This window comes from Dasypus novemcinctus, chromosome 10 (assembly GCF_030445035.2).
Source record: "Dasypus novemcinctus isolate mDasNov1 chromosome 10, mDasNov1.1.hap2, whole genome shotgun sequence".
In the NCBI taxonomy this organism is placed as follows: domain Eukaryota; kingdom Metazoa; phylum Chordata; class Mammalia; order Cingulata; family Dasypodidae; genus Dasypus; species Dasypus novemcinctus.
Genome location: NC_080682.1, coordinates 51,206,177 through 51,220,778, shown reverse-complemented (window position 1 = coordinate 51,220,778; position 14,602 = coordinate 51,206,177). Strand labels below are relative to the sequence as shown.

The window sequence follows — 14,602 nt, the reverse complement described above, 5'->3', positions numbered from 1 at the left end:
ACAGTAACCATATATTTTGAAACTCCAGAGTTCTAATTCAGACCCTTCCACTGAACAGTAAAATTAGAGCTGGCCCCCAGTATTAAACTGATAGTAGTTCTTTAATAAGTTTTCATATAGACCATGATTGATTCAAGGGCAGGAACAAGGTCTTGTCAATTATGTAACCCAAAATATTAAAATCATTGTTTAGTACATAATAAGTCTTTAATAATTATGGTTGATTTGAATTGAATTGGCTGACATCCAGCACACAAAAAAATTATTTTTCCTTGTAGATAATTTAGAGTATTTTTGAATTCTGTTGTTCTACTTCATCTAGCACAGCAATTTTATTTAGGACACAAAAAGTAAATTATACCAAAACTTTCTTCCAACTGGAATTAAATTTACTTCACAGAATTGTTATTTTTTATAAAACTTAGCATTCTACAAAGGGTGTCCCTAATGAGAAGAAAAAATACCCCAGCATCCTTGACTATAGACCCAAAACTCAAGTCAATTAACAAAACAGGACCCTGTAAAGATTAATGCTGTAACTGAAGATTACTGTAGTATTTTCTTACTTAAAAAGAGGAAATCTAATCACTTTCAAGTTTCTCACATCGGAGCCATACTACAAATGAGTTGTGTCCAGGTACAGAAAACCAACAATATTTTATTTATTATCTTATTTTTAGCTTTTGAACTACAAATTCTGGTTCTAGAGTTGTTTAAAAGATCATGGATTTTATAGATACTCATATGTAAATTGATCTGTTGTTTGTTTACTTTTTTGTTTTTGTTTTTTTCAATCCATAGAATGGTCCTCTTCATAAATACAGAGCAGGTCATTACATGAAAAATATAAGATCTTGCATTTTTTTCCTTGTTCTCTCTTAAAAATCTATTTCTAATGTTGCATTCCTCATTGGACTATTCATAAGGGCATGAGGGAAAAAAAGAAAAAGAAAAAAAAGAAAGAGAAAGACAAAATAGACTGATCTCACCACTAGAATTCACCATAAAAATCTCAAAGTGTAACAGAATTCTTACAAAATTTCCTAGACCAGTTCTTTAGGGAATTTGGATCTCCTATGAAAAATATGGCAATCAGGGAAGGGAGGGATGAGATGTGGGAAATAGTAAATAAGTGCAGCAAAAACAGGTTCTGAGGAATACACATAATTTTGTCTGCTTTAGATCACAATAGAATTTTTAATAAATAAATTTCTTTTCTTTTTTTTTGTAAAGACACTTTTTTGAAACAGTAGATTTAGCCCAGTCATTTGTGTCATTTTTAATAAACTGTCTTTTTTGATTGTTTGTTTCCCGAAACTGTAAATGTTTTAGATTTGAGTCTCTTGTACATTGTCTTTAGAGTTCATTCGGATCAATAATGGTTCATGCACTGAACTGTGTATTGAATTTATTGTGTTAACTGTTGTTGTGTGGTTGAAGGGAGATTTGTAAGAGTTATAGTGATTTAAGTGCTCATGCTCGATAGCAGGCATGGGCAGGTGGCTTTCCATGGGTGTGTCCCCTGTAATCTCATCATCCACATTAATGATTTCAACAGTCCTTGTTGGGGCATGATGGTTTTGCCGATGGTGTTGCTTCCTCATCTTGTAGAAAATGACCAACATCACTGCAGCCATGAGTGTGATGGCCACAAAACAGCCAATTATGATTTTGGTTGTTTTCATGACCTCATCAATTCCTGGGATCCCACTGTTTATATCAGTCACTGGGATAGTGAATGTTTTATCTGTTGACCTTGTGCTCTGTGGTGTGAGAGAGGTGGTCACATTAGTGGTCTCCCAGTCGACCACTGGGGTGGGGCCCACGTTGTTATCTGTGGTCCGTGCCTCATCCTGAGAAGGTTCCATAGTCTCTACTGTGACGGTGGAAAAGTAAGAGAAGGGAGTGGTGGTGGCTGCAGTAACATTCAGGGTAGCTGAAGCAGTGGTATTTCCAACGGAATTACTCACCATACACGTGTACATGCCTGTATCTTGCATGGTTACATTTGTGAAATTTAACGTGCCATCACTGAGCACGGCTATCCGCACTTTGTATGCCCCATGTGTCATGACTGTTCCATTTGGAGTAATCCAAGATACAGAGGTCAGAGATGTGGAGGCCCGGCATTTCAGCTCAGCTGCCATGCCCTCAGTGACATTGAGGTCTGCTGGGGGCTCCACAATCACGGGAGCATAACATGTGAAATAATTCTGGTCGAGCTCCCCTATGTACCTCCCTTTCAGATTGGGAGGTGTGTTACACCGGGCACAGCAAGCTGTGTTGGAGGGGGCCATGTCCTTTATCCACCAGCTGAGCCACAGTATGTCACAGTTACAGTTCCAAGGGTTGTGATGCAAATGTATCCGCTCTAGATGATGCAAGGGCGTGAAGAGGTCATGAGGCAGTAATGTTAGATTGTTGTGTGCCAGGTTGATCTCCACTAGCGACTGAAGGTTATCAAAGGCATTCCGTTCAATCACTTGAATCTGGGACTGTATCATCCACAATTTCTGAAGGTGCATCAACCCCTGGAAAGAGCCAGGCCTGATGGCAGACAAATGATTCCCAGAAAGATCCAGTTCATCCAGTTTTATGAGCGGAGTGAGGTTAGGGATTTCCCGGAGGTTGCACATGGCAAGGTTCAAATACCTCAAGTTGGACAGACCTTCAAAGGCACCTTCTGAGATGTATGAAAGCCTTTTCAATTCCCCCAGGTCTAGTCGGCGCAAAGAAGGGATTCTGTTAAAAGCGTAAGAAGGGATGCTTTCAATGGGGTTGTTCCGCAACCAGAGCTCCTTCAGCTTAGACAAATATACAAAAGCCCCATTTGGGATGGTAGTAAGACGATTGTCAAAGAGTTCCAGAGTGTTGAGGTTGGCCAGACCGTTAAAGGCCCCAATTTCGATTGTTCTAATGTGGTTCCTACTCAACTGTAGGATTTCTAGGTGTCTCAAGTGCTTGAAGCTGTTCACTTTGATGATCTGGATTTGGTTCTCATGGAGGTTCAACAACCTTGTGTTGGTGGAGATGCCATCTGGAACCTCACGCAGGTTTTTCCGAACACAAATCACCTTGCTGAACTGGTTGCTGCAGGAGCAGACAGAAGGGCAGGTTTGAGCCCGCACCAGACCAGCCACCACAAGAAGTTGAAGAGCCAGCAGCACCACAAGCAGGGGGTCAAATAGGGCCCTGTTAAACCTAGGACCTATCATTATCTGCTGTGGATGTAAGGTCATCTTGTTCAACATTCATAATTTATCTGGTGCTGGTCCTTCTGGAGTTCAAACAGTCTGTAAAATAATAAGAGCAAAAGGGAATATAAGAATTTTTGCAAATGTCTTCAAAGAACAATATTAATGATACAGTGTAGCAGCAAAGCCATCCATTTCTTAAACTAAGAGAACAAGAAATCAAATATCCCTTATTGAGCAATATTGCACATATTTATAGGGAAATGTTTCTGTACTTCAAATTAGCAACCATCCACAGCTCATACTGTATGAGATGTGCAATCAAAAAGAAATTGATGAATGAAGTGGAGGATCCTAAAATAGTGTTTACTGATAGAATGTGACTTGAATGCATCAGGACAAACATAATGCACCCTACTATTAGGCTTAGTGTCCAGACAAGATAGAAAAATTCTGAAAATAGTATTTTGGATCTATACTCAACAAACTAAAACTCCACTGCAAAATTAGTAATAGCTGACATTTATTGAGAGTTATTCCATGTGCATGTCTTCCATGTGCACGGCTTTACAAACAAGCCTATACAAGCATTACAACATAATTTGCAGGGTCCAATGCAAAGATGTAAATGTGAGATTTCTTGTTAAAAAATTGAAAATTTCAAAATGGTGACAGCAGAATATTATATCAAGTGTGGGTCCTTCTGAGCATGGGGCCTTTGAACTGCACAAGTTTCATGCCAGTACAGCTGGTCCTTTTCCTTTCTAATTCTTACAGCATTCCTATGAAACAGGAACTGTTTGGCATGGTCTCCATATTCAAGACAAAGAAATTTAGACATAGACAAAGTAGCATGCATGAAATTGCAAGGTTAGTAAGAGCAGCACTGAGGCTCAGATCATTGTATGACTGCTACCCAGGCATATGATCTCACACAGTTGTGCTGAGGAAGGCAAATGCAAAAAATACTTTTCAAAATCAATTTTTAAAAATATGTTTTCTTTGGGAGTGACCTCACAGTTGTAAGCATTGTCAACTCAACTCAAGTTACCTGTGAAGATCTTAAAATAGTGGCATGAATAAATGTATCAAGTTTCTAAGATTCTTATATACTAAAACTCATTATAACATGACTAAATGTTACCCATAGGTAGATAAACCACAAATCAAAACATCTTCCAAGAAACATAATTTTTATTTACAGAAAAAAATATAAGGTGTAACAGGACTACTACATGCCTTATGGCCCCACTCTTGCTAATTTTAAGTAAATTTGGGCAAAGGAAAGTAAAGACACTTTCTGTATCTTTTCCATCACAAGGAGTATTTTTCAAGGAGCTTGTGTTACCCAATATATGCCCTGACCAACTAACTGGCTTATTGTGATTTGGGCACCTGTGCTAATAATTTTTCCCAGTCTTCTCAGCTTAAGAAAGTATCTCTTCCCTGAGACTTGGCGAGAAAACAAACAAGAACAACAAAAAATGCCTCACCACATTATAATTCAAAAAGACACTAATTCAATACCTCTTAAGTGCCACCTTGTGTGAGTAATTATCTTTGCCATGACTCCATCTCCTTACTTGCAAAATGGGGAAATTAATACTACCATAGAACTGTTGTGAGGATAAAATGAGTTAATGTAGGAAAGGGCTTAGAATATATACCTGCCAAATTGTGATGGCTCAATAAATATTCAATATTATTATTATTACTAATGTTTTGTTGTTACCCTTAGCCAGACAATGTGCTAAGTACAGGGTACTTAAAGATAAGGAATTTAAACCTTATCCCTAAAGGAATTTTAAATCGAAGAGGAAGAGCCAGGTAAGCAGATAAATGCAATGATAAATGTTTACTGGCAGGAAGCAAGGCCACATTGGTCAAGGTCACTGACGTAAGGTCTATTCAATCTGTGTTGGGAATTCAGGGTTTTATAAAGAGGAGACTCATCTGATCTAGGTTTTGTATTATAGAAAAAGTTAGTGAAGAAAGGAAGGAAAGGCATTTTAGGCAGAAGGACCAGCTTGAGCCAAGACAAGGATACATGAAAGATGTTAATTCATCCAGGGACCAGTGCAAAGCTCCCTGTGTTAGGATGATGGAAGGACTGAGAAAGAGAAAGTTGGGATGAGATCAGGTCTAGACTGTGATGAGCCGCTTTTGTCAAACTAAAGAGTCCTTATTTTATCCTATAGGTGGCACTTGTTTTTAGAAAGCTTACATCAGCTTTGCTTTTAAGAATGGCAATGTTGGGCTAATATGGGATGCAGAGAGCTCTAGAAAAAACTAGCAGCAAGAAGAACAATTAGCAAGCTCATCCAGTTGTCCTTTGTGAGGCTTGGGGAGATGGGGCAACGCCAGAGATAGGTCCATTTTTATGGCACTATAAAAATGAGCTTTTGGAGAGAAATGTTGGCTCCTCTTTAGGATATAATTCCTCTACTGGTTGGTGAGATCCCAGTGTAAAATAGCATATGTGAATACCAGTATTTATAGAGTATACAAGATAGTGAAGATGCTTTTTTCAAATATAAGACACACCTTACTTAGGAGAATCAGTCAGTAAGGCAATCCTTAAACATATATCCACATTCACAAAACCAACAAAAGGGACCTAAGCCTAAGAAAGGTGAAATTTAAAGTCATGACTTCTTGTTTTCTGACTTCAGAAGCTTGTGTCTGTCTCCTTTCTTGTTTTCTGTCTTCAGAAGTTTGTTTCTGTCTCCTCTCTTAAGGCAGCAAAGAAACTTGACTAGGTCTCAGCCACGATTTCTGTGATGCTTTCCTCAGTTCAGACCAGCTTGCTTCCCTCCTCAGGGCTGTCGTGACACAGGGTTGACTGTGATCCTTTTTTCCTGGGTCTGTTACCTCTACTAACTGGTGAGGAGAGAGCCCATGTCTGATTGCCTCTGCTTTTAGCCTATTGCCCAGTGCCTGATATGTAGTAGGCACTAAATAAAATGACTGCTGAAAATGTCACAAACAGTTAATGTCTAATTGCAACTGTTTACATATACATAGTGATACACACTAATCCCTAAGCAGCAGACCTAATGATAAAGCCTTAAAGTAAGTCTATCCCATTGACTCATTTATACTGTCATAGCAATGTGGTAGGTGGGCTTTGCACCCTGAATTAGATTAAGTTATCTTTCAATGTAAATTGAAACATGACCTTTTCTGTTTGTGGTGATGGAGTAATTTTGAGAATCAGTGGTAACAGAGGCACAACTTTGTGAATGTAATTAACACCACTAAATTGTAAATATGAAAGTGGATAAAATAGGAAATTTTAGGTTGTGTATACGTTAAGATAATTTAAAAATTAAACATGGCCTTAAAAATAAGGCCATTTTAGATATCCTTAGCAGAATACAATTTAAATTTACAACCATTGAAAATTTCACATTTGTAGGATTTAGTATAGTTTTCCCATATGCCCACTCCCCATACACACACACATATTTCTTAAAGGAATGAAGCCTTTTCTTTCTTTCTGTCTTCTCCTCCTCTGCCTCCTCCTCCTCACCCTTCTTCTCCTCCTCCTCCTTCCCTTCCTTCCTTCCTTCCTTCCTTCCTTCTTCTCCTTCAACAGAACAGCACATAAAATCTCTGATCCATAAATTCAATTGATGCTTTTAGCACTGGGGTCCCAGGACCCTTTTCAGGATCCTAGGGCTTTTGTCAATAGAGGATAAAATAGCTGGTTGACTGGAAATAGCATAAAGTGAAAAAGATAAGGCTCTATGGTGCCATTTGCTATCTTTTTCTCTTTAAAATCTCTCACAGCAAAAGCAATCAAGTCCAGTGGTTAAGAGAGAAGGCTCTGGAGTGAGACTTCCTCAGTTCGCATCCTCTAGGCCCCTATGATTTGGGAAGTTCCTTCACCTCTCTATATTTCACTCTCCCAATCTGTAAAAGGAGAACGATAGTATTACCTACTCACAAGGCAGGTGGTAGGAATGTCACACTGTATAGGTAAAATTATTGATCATAGTAAGCAACATGCAATAAACATTTAATATATAGTTTTTAAAAAGTGATTGGACACTTAGTTTTTTTCTTTTCTGCAAGATAGGAGTAACAAATTATGGTAAGGATTAACTGGCATTATCAGGAACATACTATTAGTAAAACATAAGCAAATATGATACACTGCTATTAATATACTAGAGTATAGGCTTCTTTCCTTTGTTAACCCTCAGTCCTAGTTTTATTTCTACTTCTTGCCTACGTCAAGGTCTATTTTACTATTGCAATTAGTGAGATTTCCTATAAATCAGGCTTAAGTAGTGATTTATGAATTATAGTTAGTTCAAAGATAATATATAATCTATAAGCAATAATGCTTGATACAGGCATAGACTGGAATAAACTACTATCAACAAAAGGTTTTCTACTTTAAAATCTAAATTATGTTATTTTACATCGATAGCCATGTTTCAACTTCTCTTTCATAAGCTGTTTCTATAACATCAAAATGAAATCAATTTTAAAGTATTTACTATCCATTAAGATACTATCTGATAGCATTTATTTACAAATGGATTTGTGTAGGTTTTGAATCTAACTATGATACGTTTAGCCTTGTCTCAGAGGATATCCTGAGTCTGTCAGCATATCTTTCTTCCCTATCCATGCTTCAATGCACTGACAGGTGATGTAGTGAGAGACGCTCAAGGATATGTGTTCTGGAAAGTAGCTAATGGTATATACTTTATTTAGCACAGTAATGATGCTAAGTAGAGATAAGGCTGCGTTTAGACATTGGAACCAAGGTGAGAGAAATATAGTTTGGGAATCTATGTGGGAGAAAGATAAATCTAAATAAACATAATGCCCATTCCTCCAACGCCCCCTACAGTATTTATTCCCAACAACTCCTCCCTCCCTCAGACAATTAGAACCAAACCATCTGCCTGGACATTGAGAACTGAAACCACACCTTACTCTGTAAATCAACATAACTTTTCTATTCCACTGTCTTTATTAGCATTTTCTACTCTTCTGGGACTTTCCTGCCAAAGCAAATGGTTTGATTGTTCATTACAGGAACTTCCCCAAAGACCCATCAATGCTTTCATAGAAAACGTCAACAGACTACCTACTAAGATTTTTTTCTAATGCTTGTCTCACCCAGCTGTTTCCACCAATCCTGGATTACTGTATCATGATTCTTATCCAAATCTAATCAAGTTTCATCATTGAAAGACCCTCTTTTCAATTTCATTAAATTCTGACATTCCCTTCCCATTTCTGCTCAAAGATACTGCCAAAGTTCAATTCATAAGCAAATCCGTTAAAATGTGTCGAACTCTCCCAGGCTCTCCCTCTCAACGTTTCTTGCCAACCCAATACTCTATCCCTTATTTCTCCAAGAAAGCTTTGTTCAAGAAATTTCATTCCTCTGTTTTAAAAAACTGTATTATCCACTTTGAAGGAGGCTGATCCTAATCCCAGCAATTGTGGGTGAAGAGAATTTGGTTTAAACTAGGGGTATGCAAACTTTTTTCATAAAGTTCATTAGGTCTTTGTTGGAAATATCTTTGTTGTGGTCTTTTGGAGCCAAAAGCAGCCAAAGACAATAGGTAAATGAATGAACATGATGATATCCCAATAAAACTTCATGGGCACTGAAGTTTGAATTCATATTATTTTCATATGTCACAAAGTATTATTCTTAGATTGCTTTTTCAACCATTTAAAAATTCAGAAAACATTCTTAGCTCTCTAGTTGTACAAAAAGGGGCATTAGGCTTAGTTTGGCTTATGGGCTATAGTTGCTGAATGCTTGTCTAAGCAACTATTGGTGATCCATTCCTGTTGCTGGAGATTGATTAAGTCTGGATATGTAACACAAGTCGGCCAGTGAGATGTAAGGAGAAGTTTACTGAAGGCAGTCTAGGAATTTTTTCCCCTATAATTTTAAGAAGAGAAACATGGGGAAGAAGTAGTTCATTATTTTATTTCTCAATATTGTTGTGAGTAGGATGCCCAGAGACGCTGCAGCTGTCCTGTAGCCAAGAGGGAAGGCAGGCTAATGAGAACACTAATATGCCAAGAAAGGGAAAATGGAAAGAATTTGGGTCCATGATGTTTGTATAAGCAGTTGATTCAGTAAACCCTGAAATTGTCTTTCCTCCAGACTATGTTTTAGATTTGTTGACCCTATTTCTTACCCCATCCCCTGCCCCAATCTAAAACCAAAGTAAAAAGCATATATGACAGAGCAAAATTCTGATTTTTTATATCACTAAAATTCTGGGACCTACCAAAGACAACAAAATAAGTTGAAACGACACAATTTGCTTATAAAAAGATGGAGAGGCTCATCCTCATCATGCTAAAAAGATTTTCTAGCGCAAAATCATTTCTCTGTATATGTCTTTAAATTTTAAAGAATAATATAATACATAGGAAAAGGGAAACAACAAATGAATACCATTAAAGAATTAATTTTACAAGTATTTCCTGATATAGCTAATACCTTTTCCCATGTTGAACCCAATCTTGCAATCTGTTAAACTTTTCCATATATTTTATGTAGGAGTATGTGGTTCTATACTTTTTCAAAGGAAAAAAAAAATTGGCAAATATGCCCAGGGCTGATGCTCTAGGCAAATGTAATAAAAATGCTACAGCATTTAAATGGCTGTAACTCAGGGACTCAAACTGTCAAGTCAACAGAAATTTGTTAAACACATTGACCTTGTGATTAAAAAAATGTTGGGATTTTTAGAAATTGAAACTTAAGAAAAATATATCTGGCTCTACATTTTTATTTTTCTAAAAAACTTTTAAAAAGTTGTTTACTCATTTTTTTTTCTAGAAGACTTATCTGGTGTGTAGTAAAAGAGTTTATATTTTTAGTGTTTAGAGGTGACCAAATTACAGCATCAGTAGAGTAGACAAGACAGATGTAGTAAGGATAAAGAAATGCATATTAAAAAAATAGCCCAGGGGGGATCCAAGATGGCAGAGTAGGGAACAACAGGCTACAGTCCTCCTCCAGAAACTGTGGGAAAGTAAGCAGCTTTAACTGGCAGAAGGGAAGCCACAGAACTGTAAAGACAACTGGAAAGGGCAGCTAGAAAGGGGGGGCTCAGTTGGCTAGGGGAGAGGGAGATAGGGAGGCCAGCATCCAGAAACTCAGAGAAGGAAACTGGGGAAATGGCTTGGCTGGAAGACCAATGCAGTGCTAGCTCCAAGAGTGAAGAAAGCAACAGGTGGCCAGGGGTGTATACCAGTGCCCAGCAGGCTCTTGAGGTGGGGGAGTTGTGTAGCAAACAGTGTGGAGAATGACACCCAGCTAGCTCAGGGAAGAGAAGGGTATGAGGGAGGGGAGATAGGATGGGCAGACCAGATCTAAGCTGGTTTCAGAAAAATGAGAGATGCCAGCAGGTGTAGAAGCAGTTCCAGAGAGAGGGGAGAGGGGTCCTGATCAGGGCAGGCTGTCACACCCACCTATCCTGTAAGAGAGAGGAACTGGGCCAGTTAGGGTGGAGGCTAACAGACATCCAACTGCCTAGGTGAGAGGGGAGCCAGGAGAGGCAGGCAGTGAGCCATCAGATGCCCAAAGAGCCTGAGGGAAGGGGGAAGAGAAAGGCTGCCAATGAGCTGTCCAGTGCCCAAACAGCCCAGAAGAGAAGTGAGCCAAGAGAGCCCTCCATACACATTATAGGCATCCTAGAAGGAGAAGAGAAGGAAACAGGGCAAAGGAGTGTTACGGGAAATAGCGGCTAAAATTTTCCCAACTCTTATGAAAGAAATGTATGTACATGTCCAGGAAGTGCAGCACACTTCAAATAGTATAAATCTTAACAGGTCTATCCTAAGACACATACTTAATCAGACTTTCAAATGCTCAAGAAAAAGAATGAATTCTGAAAGCAGCAAGAAAAAAGAGATCCATCGCATATAAGGGAAGCTTAATGAGATTAAATGCTGATTTCTCATCTAAAACAATGGAAGCAAGAAGGCAGTGGTATGATATAGTCAAAGCACTAAAAGAAAAAGAAAAAAAAATCTGCCAGCCAAGAGGTCTGTATCCAGCAAAAAGTTGGCATTCAAAAATGAGAAGATTTCAAATTATTCACAGATAAACAGAAATTGAGAGACTTTGTAAATAAGAGTCCTGCCCTTCAAGAAATACTGAAAGTAGTTCTTCGGGTTGAAAGAAAGAAATATGAGACAGAGGGTAGAGGAGAGTGTAGAAAGGAAGATTATTAGTAGGAGTAACTAAAAGGTTAAAAAGAGAAATAAAAATAAAATATGACATATATATACCTAAAGAAAAAATGGCTAATATAAGTACTGCCTTGATAGTAATAACATTGAATGTTAACAGGTTAAACTCTCCAATCAAAAGGCACAGATTGGCAGAATGGATAAGGAAATATGAGCCTTCTATACGCTGTCTACAAGAAAGTCACCTTAGACCCAGGGATGCAAGGATGTTGCAAATGAAAGATTGGAAAACTATTTTACAAGCAAATAATAACCAAAAAAAAAAAAAAAAGGCAGGAGTAATTATACTAATATTGGACAAAACAGACTTTAAATGTAAAACTGTTTTGAGATGCAAAGGAGGACACTATTTATTAATAAAAGGGGTAATATATCAAGAAGAAAAAACAATCATAAATATTTATGCACCTATCCAGGATGCCCAAAATGAAATATATAAGGGCAAAGCTAAAAAATAGATAGTTCTTCAATCAGAGTAGGGGACTTTAAATGCCATTATCACCATTAGATAGAACATCTCAACAGAGGGTTAATAGGGAAGTAGACTCGGCCCAATGGATAGGGCGTCTGCCTACCACATGGGAGGTCCACGGTTCAAACCCTCAGCCTCCTTGACCCATGTGGAGCTGGCCCACGCAGAGTGCTGATGTGCTCAAGGAGTGCCCTGCCACGCAGGGGTGTCCTTCGCGTAGGGGATCCCCATGCATAAGGAGTGCACCCTGTAAGGAAAGCCACCCAGTGCAAAAGAAAGTGCAGCCTGCCCAAGAATGGCGCCCACACACACGGAGAGCTGACACAAGATGATTTCAACAAAAAGAAATAGATTCCCAGCACCGCTGATAAGGATAGACGTGGTCACGAAAGAACACACAGCGAATGAACACAGAGAGCAGACAACTGGGGGTGGGGGGTGGGGGGGAAGGGGAGAGAAATAAAAACAAAAAACAAAAAACATAAAAGAGGGTTAATAAAGAAACAGAAAACTTGAAGAGTAAGTTAGAGGAACTAGACCTAATAGACACATACTGAACAGTATACACAATACAGCAGGATATACATTCTTCTCAAATGCACATGGAACATTCTCCAGGATGACCACATGCCAAGGGTCACAAAACAATTCTCAACAAACTTAGAAAGATTGAAATTCTACAAAGTAATTTCACATGCCATGGAGTGAAGCTGGAAATTAACAAGCAGGGGAGAACCAGAATAAGCTCAAATATTTGGAAGTTAAACAATATACTTTTAAACAGTGGGTCAAGAAGGAAATTGCAAAAGAAATCAGAAACTACCTTGAAATGAATAAAAATGGGAACACAACATATCAAAATGTATAGGATGCAACTAAAGAGTGCTGAGAGGGAAGTTTATAGCAATAAAATGCATGTATTAAAAAAGAAAAAAGAGCTAAAATTAAAGACCTAATTGAACACATGACAGAATTAGAAAAGGAACAAAAAACAATCCCAAAGCAAGCAGAAAAAAGGAAATAGCAAAGATCAGAGTAGAACTAAATGAGATTGAGAATATTAAAAACACTAGAAAAATTTAACAAAACAAAAATTTGGTTTTTTGAGAAGATTACTAAAATTTACAAACCCTTAGCTAGACTAAAAAAGAGAGAAGATGCAAATAAATAAAATAAAAAATGAGAGAGGGGATATCAGAACTGATCCCACAGAAATAAAGAACATCATAAGAAGATATTTTGAAAAACTGTATGTCAACAAGATGGTTAACTTAGAGGAAATGGACAAATTTCTAGAAACATATGAGCAACCAACCTGTGTAAAAGAAGAAATAGAAGAACTCAACAGACCAATCACAAGTACTGAAATTGGATTAAACATCAAAAACCTCCCAACCACGAAAAGCCCAGGACCAGATGGTTTCACACATTAATTCTACAATTCATTTTGGAAAGAACTAACACCAATGCTACTTAAACTCTTCCAAAAAATAAAAGTAGAGGGAACATTACCTAAATCATCCCATTCTTTTTTGTTTGTTTGTTTAATTTTTTCATTTTTATTATTGCCTTTTCTTTTTTTTAAGATAAATAGATCACACAAAATGTAAAAAACATTTAAGAGGGGCAACCAGCAATATGGTGGCAGAGTAAGGAGCTCCTAGAGTCAGCTCCTGCTACAGGACAGTTAGTAAACATGCAGAACTATCAGAAGCAAGCTGAAGTACCTGTTAGGGGGCTCCAGGAGGCCAGAAGAGCATCCTGCAACATCCTTGAAGGAATGGAAGGAGGACACTGCTCACCTGCAGAGAAGATTCATAAGTAGAGCACTCCATGCCATGGAGTCAGTGCCCATCCTTCACCTGAGGCACAAGCCACCTTGGGAGCTGTTCCACAGCTCCCAATTCCAAAAATAGGGGTGGAAGAGACAGTTGAGCACTAACTTCAGTTACTGATGAGTAAATTGAACAGGCCAAAGTATAATACTGAGAACAGCTAAAGTTTGAGGCTGTCCAAGCTGGAAAGAGGCCTGTAGCCACCATCTTAACTCCATGCCTGGCACAAAGGGGAGCAGGGCAGACTGAAAATCACAGTGCTAGTGGGGACTGGCTTCTTTCCATCCAGGTCAGATTGCAGCTCTAGTCTAGGCCCAGCCCCATTTCTGGCACGGAAGAAGCTGGGGGACCTGCACCAGTCTCTCTGGGAAAATACCAGCCAAGGTGCTAGTGATTGCCCTACTCTGGCAGAACGAGCCACCCCAGGAGCTGTTCTCTGGCTGGAATTGGAAGCTCTATTTCCCAAAAACAGGGGAGGAAGGGACGGTTGGCTATGATTTCAGCTACTGATTAGTGGACTTGGCTGGCTAAAATATAACCCTGGGAACAGCTAGAGTATGAATCTGCCCAAGGCAGAAAGTGGCCAGAAGCTGCCATTTGGACTATACCCCCAACCTGGAGGGGAAGCCTGGCTGACTAAAAATCACAGTGATGATAGGAACCTGTTTCTTTCACCCAGATTGGCCTGCAGCCCTAGACTATAGGCTTCAGCCCTCCCTCTAGCAGGGAGGAGGCTGGTAAGCTCTGTACCAGCCTATCCATGTAACTGCAGATAACTTTGGCTGGCACAGATGGAAAATTGGAAATCTACTGGAGAAACTGGGGTCTTCTTGGACCTGCATTGCATAGAT

At 38.7% G+C, this 14,602-nt stretch overlaps 1 protein-coding gene across 44 annotated transcripts in view; it reads right to left on the bottom strand.

The window, feature by feature from the left end:
* Window positions 1-1,177: 1,177 nt before the first annotated feature.
* Window positions 1,178-14,602, bottom strand: part of LRRC4C (leucine rich repeat containing 4C) — a 1,388,209-nt gene continuing 1,374,784 nt past the window's right edge. For all 44 annotated transcript variants that reach the window (XM_058305525.2, XM_058305527.2, XM_058305549.1 and 41 more), the window contains one exon: window positions 1,178-3,293. In XM_058305525.2, coding sequence (XP_058161508.1) covers window positions 1,329-3,251 — 1,923 coding nt within the window. In that variant the 5' untranslated portion in view covers window positions 3,252-3,293 and the 3' untranslated portion in view covers window positions 1,178-1,328. The remainder of the gene's footprint in view (window positions 3,294-14,602) is intronic.